The 14572-nt window shown below is 37.3% G+C and overlaps 1 protein-coding gene across 1 annotated transcript in view; it reads left to right on the top strand.

Moving 5' to 3' along the window:
• Positions 1 to 13783, top strand: part of glis3 (GLIS family zinc finger 3) — a 485132-nt gene extending 471349 nt beyond the window's left edge. Inside the window, exon 11 of the mRNA XM_059969975.1 lies at positions 8961 to 13783. Coding sequence (XP_059825958.1) covers positions 8961 to 9097 — 137 coding nt within the window. The 3' untranslated portion in view covers positions 9098 to 13783. The remainder of the gene's footprint in view (positions 1 to 8960) is intronic.
• The last annotated feature ends 789 nt before the right edge of the window (positions 13784 to 14572 follow it).

Below are 14572 nucleotides of genomic sequence, written 5' to 3'. Positions count from 1 at the left end.
TACAACATAAACTACAGTTGAACAAAATCTATGCAATTACGTTAAATTAGAATGGACTAGGTTTAATTCAGCATCTCTATATTATTTCAGTTTTCTATTTTTAAATTCTGCCATAAATGTTTGTACTCATTAGTGTATGTGCAGCAAACTGTGATCATCTGGATCCAGTGCTGCAGCTGAATATCAATTGCTCAAGATAACACAGCTTTCTAGTCTAATCCCTGTTTGTTCTGATTGTGGTTCTTGTAAAAAAAATGTGTATATGTTTGTTTTATGTTTTTCTTGTAAATGCTGCTTATATGATACTATTTGCTTGTGATGCTGCTGAAAATAAACTTTTAATTGTATGTGTGTATACATGTACTTGTGCATATGACAATAAGCAATAAACTCAACTTTTTTGGATGACCAGCCATCTGAGTCTCAATGGTAGAGCTTCGGTGTCTATGGGCTGAAAATTTCCAAAATGATGAAGCATTTTGTGGCCTTTCCTTATGCTAATGAAAGCTGAAATCCTTTCCTTCAGAAGTTGTACTCTGGTAATATCATCAACAGCACTCCATGCTGAAGTGGATGCTCTCTAGGTTTTCAGTAAATACCTTTGCCAAAATAGACTTAGATCCTTGACATTTCATGCAAACATGTGGGCAAGGCAGACATTGCTCTGAGCCTGTTCAACATCTTTCCAAGGACTTTTCATCCTATCTCTCATCTGAGTCTTGTAGAGCAAAGGTGTCCCACCTCACCCTCTAGGATACTGTTAAGCTAAAGACCATGTGCATTTGGCTGAGCTGCTGGCCACTGCAGTCTGGAGACCAGTTCATACAAAACTTACTCCTAAACTGCCCTCCACAGTATTTACAGCAACTGAATCTGGGCAGGTGGATGAAAGTGAAATGTTTCCTTGATAGCCACAGTTCACCAGGGCCAATCTAAATAGGACATCCTCCATATCCAAAATGAGAAAGGTACAAAGATATGATCGTGGTGAAAGGAGGGTCATAGCTATGGAAAGACAGAAGATATGCCGTGAGAGGGATGATTTGATTTAAATGTACCAATAATTTCCATAAGACCATAAAACATAGCAGCAGAATTAGGCCATTCAGCCCACCAAGTCTGATCTGCCATTCCATCATGGCTGATCCCATATCCCACTGTACTCCATGCACCTGCCCTCTTGCCATATCCCTTGATGCCCTGACCAATCAGGAAACGATCAACTTCTGCCTTAAATATACACACGGGCCTGGCCTCCTCCGCAGTCTGTGGCAGAGTATTCTACAGATTTACTACTCCCTGGCTAAAAATATTCCTCCTTCCCTTTGTTCTAAAGGGTCATCCCTCAATTTTGAGGTTGTGCCCTCTAATTCTGGATACCCCCAGTAAAGGAAAAATCCTCTCCACATGCACCTTATCTAGTCCTTTCAGCATTCAGTAGGTTTAAATGAGATCTCCCCACATTCTTTTAAATTGCAGTGAGAACAGGCCTAGACACTCCTCATATGTTAAACCCTTCATTCCCAGAATCATCCTCATGAACCCCCTCTGGACCCTCTCCAAAGACATCACATCCTTTCTGAGATATGGGGCCCAAAACTGTTGAGAATACTTTAAGTATGGTCTGACTAGTGTCTTATAAAGGTTCAGCATTAAATCCTTGCTTTTATATTCTATTTCCCTTGAAATAAATGCCAACATTGCATTTGCCTCCTTACCACAAACTCAACTTGTAGATTGACCTACTGGAGTCCTGAACAAGGACTCCTAAGTCCCTCTGCACCTCTGATGTTTGAATCTTCTCACCATTTAGTTAATAGTCTGCTCTATTGTTCCTTTTACCAAAATGCATTATCATACATTTCCCAGCACTGTGTTCCATCTACCAGTTTGAGTCTGCCTAGCACTATTTCCTTTGTAATAGCAATGGCACTCTGTCCTGCTCCCTGTCACTTACAGACCACTGACACACTGCTAGTGTCTTCCACAGTGAAGACAAATAAAGTACCCATTGAGTTCATCTGCCATTTCTTTGCCCACCATGATTAACTCACCAGCATAATTTTCCAGTGATCCAATATCAACTCTCACCTCCCTCTTACTCTTTATTTAACTGAAAATTAATCTTGCTTAGAATCTTGCTTTACATTATTGGATAGTCTGCCCTCATATTTCATCTTTTCCCTTCTTATAGCTTTTTTAAGTTGCCTTTTGTTGGATTTTAAAAGCTTCCCAATCATCCAACTACCCACTCACTTTTGCTACTTTATATGCCCTTTGCTTGGCTTTTATACAGTCCTTAACATCCTTTGTCAGCCACAGTTGCCTATCGCTGCCATTTGAAAACTTCTTCCTCTGCGGGACACATCTATCCTGCTGCTTGTGAACTATTCCCAGAAACTTCAGCCACCTCTGCTCTGCCGTCCTCCTGGTCAGTATCCTCTAGTCCGCCTGGGTGAGCCCCTCTCTCATGCCTCTGTAATTCCCTTTATTCTGTTGCGATACTGATTTCCAATATACCACTGGTGATTGATAAAAAAGGCTGTAAATGTGTACCACCAGGCTCAAGGGCAGGTTCTATCGCTCTGTTATAAGATTATTGAATGGGCCTTCTGAACAGTAAGGTGTATATTTGGCCTCATAATATACCTTATCATGACTTTGCAGCTTATGATAAATACAAGAGATTCTGCAGATGCTGGAAATCCAAAGCAACACCAACAATATGCTGGGGAAACTCAGCAGGTCAGACAGTGTCTACAGAAAGGAATAAACAGTTGACATTTTGAGCTGAGTGTCCTGATGAATGGTCATGGCCTGATATGTTGACTGTTTATTAATACTGCCTGACCTGTTGAGTCCCTCCAGCATTTTTTATGTGTTGCAATTTATTGTCTGCCTGCACTGCACTTTCTCTAAAACTTAAACACTTTATTCTTATTGTTATCAATATTCCCATATACAGTTACTACCTCAATGAATTGTTGTGTTGAAGGGACATAAATGCACAGTGTGCAAAACAAAGTTTTCAAAATACCTCAGTAGAAATTATAAGAATAATACAATTTAACAATTTCCCAATGGTTCTGTAGAAGCTAAGTCCGTGGTTACCAGCAGATTCTCCTCCAATTAACTGAGAATTAAGGCATGAAAGGAGGTCAGTTCAACTTGTTGTTGCAGTGGCTGTACACCAGAAACACTTTCTTGCAAGAAAAAATTAGGAATGTTTGGTTTCTGTGTTGTAGAAGTGCCACCATGGTTGAATAGCAGCAGGTCTGCATAAGGTGTAAGGGATATTGTGCAAGTGATTAAGTATCGTTGCCAACTCCACCAGATAGGAGGTACAACGATCTACACTTGACTTCACCTCACTAGTCAAGTTGCCAAACCTCCTGTGGTTCCAGGGCCAGGTTATGTAGCCCATCAGTCTGGACACATCTTTATATCAATGCTTCAATATAGTTCTGGGGCATCCAAGAACCTTAGAATTGTTCCTTTCATTTGCAAAATTTTAACAGTTTCCACAATCGTCTTCCACCTCTGATTGTATCCATACAATTTATTTGCTACCCAAGTTCTCTAACTAATGGTGACACAAATTAGGCCATTCAACCCATCAGACTAATGGCACCTCGCAAGAGCAAACACTTAGTCTAATTTGCTCTCTCCCTGTAGCCCTGCAATTTATCCTTTCTATTGAGTAACTTCATTAAATCTGCCTTATCTTTCATTGATTGAATGTGAACAGTCACAATGTATCAAATCTCTCCACATAAGCTAAGTCCCACAATCCTTTACAATTCTCATCTTCTCTACGAACACTAGTTCCAAGGACTCTTAGATATCTATTTGTCCAGATGAGATGGCTAGATGGTATAATGTATTTTTTGTTAAACTTAAGAGTTGTAGCCAAAGTTAGGGAGTGGGCAATAAAAAGCAATTGGTTAGGTCACTGCAGCATGGTCAGCTGACCACAGAAGTGCCTCTGTGAAGCTTAGCCAAGAAGCTTGCCTGCTTTTTAAGATGACACAAAGCCCACGTGAAAGGTTGTTTCTCGAGACCATTATGGAGGTGAAGGACTCCTGGCAGGTAGAGAGGAAGGGGGGAATCCGGCAGGGAGAGAGGTCAACCTGGCAGGGGGAAAGCTTCGGTTTTTGGGTGTGTGTGGGAGGGGTGTGGATGTTAGGGTTACGGGTAAGGTTGGGAGATGGAAGTGAAGGCCTCCTAGAGGGGAGAGAAAGTGGAATCTGGTGGAGGGATTATAAACTTGTAAACTCAGTCAGCTCTGGCATGGGCACTTGTCTCCATAGTATTCAGGACATCGTTCTTGGAGTGATGCCTCAAAAAGGGAACGTCCATCATTAAGGACCCATCGTCACCCAGGACTTGCCCTGTTCTCATTGCTACCATCAGGAAGGAGGTACAGGAGCCTGAAGGCACACACTCAATGATTCAGGAACAGCCTCTTCCCCTCTGCCATTTGATTTCTGATTGCACATTGAACCCAGGAACACCACCTCACTACTTTTTTTATTTGTATTTCTCCACTATTTATATAATATAACTATCTAATATATACTTACTATAACTCACAATGTTCCCACTATTATTATGAGATTGTATTGTACTGCTGCTACAAATGCAATTTTCACCACAAATGCTGGTGATTTTAAACCTGATTCTGATCTTATATTTGTCTTGGAGTACATCAATGGACACTGATCAGATCACTCTCAAGTACACCAAATAGGTATTAGAATCATATTGTCTTTGGAAAGAAAACTGTGCATGTTATTTCACAAATGGATAAATGGAAAGTAAACACCAAGAAAGAAGCTAGATTTATTTCTGAAGCAAGCTGTTGAGATAACCGTGAATTTGGGGAAAGCATAGGGTCGGTGGTCCGTGAATTTTAGAGGAACATTTCTTCATTAATATTAAATATTAATATTAAATTCACTAATATTAAAATTAGAATGGGAGTTGGAGGCCCCGTGATCTGATGGACGTTTGTAATTTTACTTCAGTTTTTTAATATATTTAATATTACAGTTAAATTCTTTTAATCTGGTACAGTTAGTTACAATGACACAAAGTGGTAAGTAAGCAGCTTTTAAGTCTGTCTGGTAATTGGTGAACCAACTAAAAGTACCTAATTGAAGTCAGGTAACATAAAGATATTGATAGCTGAGAAATCAGTGAGCCCAGCTAAAAGCACAGTGGGTATTAAGTGCAACATCTTGGGTGGGCAGTCATTGCTTTGAATGATGAACTGGATCTCTAGATATAATCTTTATTCAGTACAGACATATGCACAGGAATGGGCACACACTCTGTGAGTATTAATGAACATGTGCAACTATGATGACCTGATGCACAAAATGGCAAAATAGCAAGTGTGAAATCTTCCTTAATCTTTGTAATATTAGTGCCCAGAGATTTGATTCAATGTACAGTAGTCAGTTAAGGCAGCTCATTGTCTGTACATGTGGCTAGTGCAAAGTAGTCTATTTCATGGTCGTGTCAATTTCCAAACTCTGCCTTTCAAGAGGACTCTCAATGTGAGTTGGTAATTTTTCTCTTCACTGATGCTGTTATACAGTTGCCCTTACTTGCTTGTTGGTTGCATTTGGTTTTGTATTAAAAGCAGCTACACTATTTCTACTGATTGTGACTGCTTATTCCCTCATGTAGCGTCCATTAAGTGTAAACTTGTATGAGAATAGGACTTTAGTGAAGTAAGTGTGATTGTGATCGAATTAAGTAAATTAATTAGATGCATAAGATGAGTACAAGTCAGGTGATATGTTAGAGCTGGTTTTTGTGGGGATTGATGTAAAGGGTGAATGATTAGAAACTTTGTAAAGCACGTCTGCAGCTCAGGGAAATGTGGCTCAATATTAATGAGGAATTCAAGATCCATGTGTTATGGTGCATTGAGAATGAGGGGAGGTTCACAGATGCTTTCAGTGTGGGTGAATGATGAAGCAAATTTCTCACTTTCTCACAGGAAGAAGTCCCATCTTTTAGATGAAGTCAATAGGATTAGTCAGCAAAGAGTGCCAGAAGGGTGTGGCTGAATGAGGCAGGCATATGGGACCAGAATTTTGAAGGAGTGTCATCCCCCTTGCACCTGCCCAATAGACATGAGGTTTCTGTAGTCTCTGTGAATGACAGTAGAAACTGCTGAGCAGATAAGCAGACAAAAGGTAGCTCCATGTGAAGAGGGGATGGTAGAGTTAAGAGGATAAATAATCTTCTCTGCAGTAACAGGTGTAAGTACCTACCTGGTGCCTGCATTAAGCAATCTTTTTAGAACAGGAAAGGATTGTGCAGTGGGAGAGGAAAGATCCTGTTGTTGTGGAGTCAATGACACAGACAAGGGGAAAAGATCCATGCTGGAATGTGAGCAGTGAAGGTCCAAATTTTTAAATAAAATGAACTATAAAGAGCAATTGCAACCATAGCAACACAACTACTTGCATTGGGGTAAATAAGATCAGATAATTGAATGTATGGCTCAACATTATTAGGACTGGGTTTCATTCATGGGTCATCGGCACCAGTATTGGTGGGGGAGGGGTAGAAGCTACTCCACTAGGTTGGGCTTCACCTCTGGTGAATCAAGATAGGACCAGTTTCTGAGTGAAGCACATAATCAAGGCTATAGGAATTAAACAAAATAGTAGTGATATTTTAACAGTTATAAAGCAAGAACAGAGCAAGTGTGCAGAATAGCAAAGTGGGTAATGTTAACAGGAGTCTGTCAGGACGGTAAGTATGTCTCTAACTAGAGTCATGGCAAGAAGACAAAACAAAAATCTTTGATTAAGTGTGGTACTCATAACAAGACAAGTGAATTAGTAGCATAACTAAAATTAAATTGGTACAATGAATTTCCTCCTTGGTTATAAAGAAATGTGGAGTTAGTATGTGGAAAAGAATAGAATCTTTTAGCTATTAAAGAGACCATTGATTGCAGAGTGACCTGCACTGGGAATTAAATATACCAGATTACTTTTGGAAGAGAAAGGCAAAATGAAACAGTCAGTGAAGTATCTGTCTAATTAAAAAATGTGATAAAGGTTATTAGGTTGAGAAACCAAGAGGTAGAATCAGTTTGCATGGAGTTAAGAGACACCAAGGTGCTTAAAAAATGGTGGGAATCATCAGTATACCCCAAAGAGTTGGAGTAATTCAGAGCACTAAGAAAAGTCTGGGAATTAGAGGGGCATATAACCAAGTCAATGTAATTATAGTATACCTTAACTTACATTTAATGCGGGCAGGCCAGAACAGCAGTAATGTGATAAAGGGTGTATTCATATAATAAATATGGATAAATGTCTAGATCAGTATATTGAGGAAACAATGAGAAAACAGGTTATTTTTGATGTGTTGTGTAATGTCTAAGGATTAATTGATCTGACAGCCAAGGTACTTTTAGGCACTAGTGATAATTTTATATAAAACCTTTAAGTAATTTGGGTCAATCCTGAAGTTGGGATGTTAAATCTGATTCAAGTAAAATTGTCTCTTGTATTGGAAAGCCACCAAAAATCATCGCTTGCGATAATAAACAATGGTTATCGATGAGAGGATTAATACATGGATTGGATGTGATAAGGCAAAAAAAAAATAGCAACAGGAGAAGTGATTTAGTTGTGCCTATCAGGAAACGTTGACAGAATTAAATTTAAAAAATGGCTTTTGAATTGCAAGAAATGTATGTAAACTTGTGGATTTGGAAAATTTCAGAAGTAAGCAAAGGAGGACCAAACACTCCGACAAGAAAAGGGAAATATTCATATTTCTAGCATCTGCAGTTTTTTTTTATTTTCATGAGTATAAGATGCCTTGATTATATCAGAGTAGCACACACAAAATGCTGGAGGAACTCAGCAGATCAGGCATCATCTATGAAAAGGAATAAAGAGTCAACGTTTTGGGCAGCATCCTAATGAAAGGCCTCTGCCCAAAACATCAACTCTTTATTCAGCAGTCTGATTTTAAAATGCAGTCAACAGTTATAATGAAGGAAATGCACAGAACAAACACAGATATAGATGTATGTGTATATCATTTCATGTTTTACTATAGCTTAAAATGATCTTTGGTGTCCACCTGAGAAGGCAGATGTATCATCAATCTCATTTAGCCTTTCATTTTAAGTTATTTCTAATGTTGAAGCACTATCCTGCCACAGTAGTGAAATTTCATCTTAAATCTTCATGCATTAATCTTTAAGTTGACCTATTACAATGGGAATCTGGACAAAATCAGAAACTGCACTTGACATAACTATATTGACAAAATCACAGTCTAAGCAGTTAAGTGACAATAAACTGATGTAAATGTGAGGTGATCAACTTGAGCAATTTTGGAAAACATGAATAGAGTCTCAGAGCAATGGGATATGGGGACGAAAGTGAGCAAAACAATAAAAACAGCATTGTAAAGCCATTACAAATCAATCAAAGCCATGGGATTTATTTCTTGAGGTATAGGATTCAAAAATGGTTCTGTTTAACTTGTACATGACCTTAGTAAGGCTACAATTAGAGTATTGTTCAGAATTCTGGTCCCCTTAAGCAAATGAAAGGACTGGAGAAAGTGCAAAAAAGATTAATGAGCCTAGTGCTGGAACTGAAAACTTACAGCTGTCGGGAAGAATCAAACAAGTGGTTGTTTTTGTCCTTTTTTTTTGGTGCTCTATCCTTGTGGTGTTAATTTGTACAGTTTTGAAAGGAACAGGAGTGGTATTTTAGACACAATGACATTTTGGACTTCTTTGGTCCTATAATGTAACTATTATACTTGCAGCTGAGATTCTTGGGCCTGCACAACTCTTAAATATGAGGTTATTCGTTTATATTAGTTTAATATATTAGTTTATTATATTAAATATTAGTTTATTCGTTATTCTGTGCGCCAGATTAACATTTTCTTTAACTTTGCAGCTTATGATTTTCAAACAACGTCCCCTGGGATTTTCAGTGACTCAGTACGGAACTGTCCTGAAGACAACGGTTTCCTCCAAATTAATGCAATTGATCGCTGCCCTAGTCAGCTGTCTTCCATTTACACTGAGAGCTGAAAACAAGAACAAAACGAACTACAAAGAGACAATCCTTCACATTTTATTCTTTCATTTTAAACAAATTCTTAAACTGTTTGGTACTCAAGACATTATTCTGGTGAATTCAGACTCTACACCTCTACCTCTCTCAAAGAAAGTGTGCTATTCACATAAACCTGCAGCTGAGAGGAGAAAAGTGGAAGTACTTCACAAAAGTGAAATAGCAAAGGAAGCAACACCTGTTAATCCATCTATTACAAATTGCTTCTGAAAAAGAAAAGGGAATTCACAATTTATATGAAGGGTTGTATGTTGTTTATTTTGATGTGATCTTGCTTTTGTAACTAATCTGTTATGTTTTTTTTCCTTAAACACAAATACAGCAAAGAAAATGCGTTTTCACTATTTTCACAATTGAATAGAAATTGTGCTTCCACACTAAGGAAACTGCAATTAGCACAGTGTAGCTGCCACTCATTCCTTTTTACAATGGGTGCTGGTACTAGGGTGAAAGCTCCAACTAAAGATAATACAAACATAATCTTCACTTTTTTAAACAAAATATTGGAGCATACTACTGAAACAAGTATCATTGTTTGTGAAGAGAAGCTTCCAGAACAGATCAGTTTTGTTAAGGTTATTTTTGTTTTACGCTATCTCCTATTTACATACTGTATTACTAAGTTCACTATTTTTATACATATTTTCTAAAACATCTATTTTTTATTTCTTCACTATTCAAATCATAAGTGTATAAATTTATATTTTCCAGGCTAGACTATTTTTCCAAGTGTCTTGCACAAAATTTAAAAGGTCAGAGTTTTTTTTCTTTACAAAATTTGGCACTAAATGATCAAGAAAAGATTAAACAACTTGTTCCCTAAATTCAAAGCTCTGTCGCAAAATGTTTTTACAAGTTTGTTTCATTTAAAAACTGAAGAAAATAAGAGAAATTCATAATTCTCACAATGTGAATTGTGAGCATTCTACTATATGGACACAGAAATAAGTAAAACTTAATATCCTTATTGATCCATTATTGATGTATTAATCAACACTGTCCCTACCTGAGGCTGCATCTTACTGGAAAATAAATATTTGAACAATGCATATTATTATTAATACATAATTCGGCTAGATGGTTGAGCAGATCAGGAAACACCCTGTAACTGGTCAATCTCCAGTACATTGCTGGTCAATTGATACCTTCTAACCTTCCTTTTATTCTCAACTTCTTTGCCTAGAACAGTTTGGCAAACCACCCTTCTCATTCGTGTGCAAAGGAATTGTTGGATTTTTTTTATATATTAAGAGGGGCTTTTGTTCTTTTTTAACTTTTTCATTCCCAACCAAATATATTCTTTTTCTTTGGATTTCTTTCTGCATTTTATTCCTCATCCTTCATTTTCTTTCTTGGCCTCTGATAGATAAGTGATCTCATTAGTTACAAATGTCAGCTTTCCCAGATACCCTCTCCACCAGTTATCAGCTTTCAATTCCAAACAGTTAAAATGGAAACCTTTTCAATTAGATAAAGAAAATGGTTCAGCTCAACTGCTACATGATGTTCTATTCCAGCAAGGTGTAGCCCACAGTCTATAACAGAGTGGAAAAATTTGCAATTGTTTATTTTCAAATTCAGTTTCATTGCTTATCATTGAAACAAAAATAAAAAGGTATAAGAAATAATCAGGCATCTTACCTGTTCTTCTAGAAATGGAGAAGAATTGAACAGGAATAAGATAACTCCAAGTAATACCTAAACAATATTCTTTGCTGCACCCTTTAAACATATCCTGCACTCAAACTGGCACTATCGACTCTGCATCAGAACATCACCATGTCTTGAAAAGCAGAGCAATAATGAGTTCCTAGTATGATTAGTTACTCATATAAATGATAATACTATTCTCCTCTTCCTTCAGGTAGCAGTATTCTTCTCAAACTCTGTAACACGTAGCAAAGTCTCTGTTGAACCTAATCATTATATTTGTTCAAGACGTCTAGAGAAAAAAATCAGTTTGTAGTTAAATGAAATTCAAAGAATGTATTCTTTAGAATACACAATCACTTTTATAATTGGGCAAAATTTTGTGATGTCACATCAGGGGACGATTTACTTCATACGGTTGCTGGCTTACTGAGCATGAACTGGGGCCTGAAGGCTCACTTAGAAGAAACAGAGTGCATATATATTGCCCTTTATAACATATGTTATTCTATGCTGATCTCATAAAATATTCATCTCTTCCAAACAAAGAAAAAATAACCTATGAGATAAATGTCTAATTTTCAGAAAATTGATAAATTGGATAATGTGTGCAATCTTAAATAGTTTACATAGTATACATTTTTATGTGCAAAGTGTAATTGGGGAAGAATGAAAAGATTTTTAATTTCACAAGTGCCATTGTTTTATAATTTGTGCATGATGTGCCGTATTTTACATTTTAAAATATTAGGACGTTTACACACAGGATGTAGATTCGTAAAGAAGAAGCCCTTTTATACGATGAATCATAGTAACTTCACTGGATAGAATTTAGTGTTTGATGATCTGAATTGCTTTAGAAACTCAATAAACAACTTGAACACCAAAGTTGGCTGAAGCCAACACCCAGAAATAACATAGTGAAAAACTTTTGGTATCTGGTGATGCTGCTGCTTCAGTGTGCAACATATCAACTTAAAAATGTGTCTTTTATTAATGTAGTCTTAGTTTAAGTAATGGAGGACACATTTTGTGGAAGAAAGAAGCCAATGGTATCATGGTCACTAGACAAGATGATAGCTCAAACATAAGAATAAAATTTTCTTAATATTTCTTCTTGCACACAACATGCTGTCCATTATGCAGAATAAACAATTCTATAACTTTGAAAATTATTCTTCATGTAGTATTTCCTTAGCTTTGCTTTAAGACTTGCTATGTTTTCCTTGTCCTGGTCCAGATGAATTTCATAACACTTCTGCCAGAGCACAACATCCTTGCCAGTATTCGAGTATTCCTATATATCACTGACCATGCTAATTTATCATCTTTCAACTGAATCAGGCACTGTACAAACCAGGATCCCTCACTGGTGTCACAGAACATTATTCCCCTAAAAATCAGCATATATGCATTGGCTAAAGTCATTGTTTTTTTTTAAATCAAGTTTATTACCTACTCTTTCATTATTTGATTGTCATAGAAAGCTACAGCATAAAGCAGTCCACTACCTCCATACCCCATCATTCAAGTACCTATCCAAAATGTTGAAATAGAGTTTGCATGTTCTGGCAGCTCGTTCCACATTCTCATGAACCCGAGTGAAGAAGCTTTCCCTCATGTTCCCCTTAAACTTTTCAACTTTCACCCTTAACCAATGACCTCTGGTTGTAGTCCCACCCAACCTCCGTGGTCAAAGCCTGCTTGCATTTTCGCTATCTATACCCCTCATAAGACCGCAAATAACAGAATTCCACACGACACGTTTCTGTAATGTGCAGCCTTTTGAAATGCAGCCAGGTGTCATTTAATCACGTTAATGTACTTTATCGTCTTTTCCACTGTGTTTAGCCTTCCTTATGTCCTTCCGTAAGGATGTTTGCTTTAAAACCGAGTTCATAAAGTTAAGTTTCTTACACCTACTGTGACAGGAGAATTATAGAGTATCAAAATTGAGATATGTTAGAAATCCAAAATTATAGTAAGTCTAATCTTGCCTCAATAATGCAACTTATCCTCCTCAGAAGAAATTTATGTCCCTTTTATATGCTGCTGTCTTGATTCAGATCAGTTCAGATGCTGTTTTCAATTTTTTTTTAGTCTTCATTCCTATTGTTCTATGAAGTTCATGATACAAAGCTGTTTCCTCTGGACGGCATTAGATTGTGCTCAAAAGCATAACAATGCTATTTTCCCCAATGAGACTATTAATCATATAACAAAACACAATTCTCCATGTTAAAACATGCTTAAATAAAACAATCTGTACATAAATTGGAGCATTCTACATAATATGGTTCTGGGAGCACTTTTAAATAGAAAATGATGTGGAAATGTATAATTTTTTTTGCATGGTTTTATAGAACTTGTATATATTTCATATACCTTCGCTTGTAGATTTTTAATTGCAAATTTAATTGTATATTTGGTTGATTTTCTTGTCCAATACTACATTTACAATATGTTGTAAATTATGTTGCTACAGCTTGAATCTTAAGATGGTTAATCGCTACATCTTCATTAACATATAATGTAGTCTTGTGGTTTGTTATAACTTTGATAAATTATTTTTTTCATGTTCATATTATTCTTTTTCTTTAAGTTGTTCACTATTTTGGGCACAAAATAAATCTCAGAATGATTTCCCTGAAAATGATACAAGATCGAAACTGGATCTCTGTCGGCACTTAAACAACAGTAATGCACCAATGAAGGATATACAGAAAAATAAAGTAGTCTTTTCACTTGTTTTACTATTAATACCGAGGGCTCATACAATTTTCTTTTTATAATCAGAAACAGAATTATCCTTTAAGGTCTTTGCTAATGAGGCTTTTATTTTAATTCCTGGCACAAGTTCTAGGACTGGAATTGATTTGAAATGTAGATTATATTGCTGTGAAAATAACTGTCATAAAACTGTGGCACCTGGAATGGACTGTTTGCAAATTTTGTCCTATGGGAATTGCTCCAAATAAAACTTTTGAAATAGATGAATAACTCATTAGGCTTTTCTTATTTAATACTGCTTTCTTCATTTGAATCATGATTTAATATGTATTATGTGAACATTGTAATCCTAAATACCCAGGTGACAATTTGCTGATAGATGATGTTTGCCTTATACTGGTATTGTATCTGCATGATATTTTAATGCCAAAATATTTATTGAAGATTTGATCAGAGGCAATTGAGAATTAAATTATCTCCAATATGTACTTAAATGAAACAATGCCTAAAAAGCTGCTGCCTGCAAGGAGTTTGTATGAAGAAAAGAGAACTTTTCCTGGGGCTCCTGCTGGCTTCTCTGGGATTACGGCACTGAACGCAGTGAGGCGCCCATCTCCGCCACTCCAGATTCGGTGTGGCCCAGATTCTCAATTCTCTTTCGATCAGCCTATCATCCACCCCTTCAGAACGGCGTTCGCTCATCTCCTCGGACCGACTGACCTAGGCTCAACTGTGGGTCACTTGGAACCCTTCTCCGCCGCGGCCTTCAGAGATTTCGGTTGAATATTTGCTACTGCCACCAAGATCTGCACCTGCGACAGTTCCTCCCAGGCCCACGCCTTGGGCTTCCATGCTCACCGCCGAACCCCTGCTACTCATCGCGGTATAGCCCCCGTGGGCCTACTCTCATCACGGCTGGGTACGGGCCCACACCCAGCGACATCCACTTTCAGGGCTAGTGACCACATCAGTTTCCTCTGGGTGCTCTGGTCTCTTCCTACAGTCCAAAGACAAACCAGTTGATAGGTTAATTGATCATCGTAAACTGTTTA

This window comes from Hypanus sabinus, chromosome 5 (genome assembly GCF_030144855.1).
Source record: "Hypanus sabinus isolate sHypSab1 chromosome 5, sHypSab1.hap1, whole genome shotgun sequence".
NCBI lineage: Eukaryota > Metazoa > Chordata > Chondrichthyes > Myliobatiformes > Dasyatidae > Hypanus > Hypanus sabinus.
This window is presented reverse-complemented; position numbering and strand designations above follow the sequence as displayed.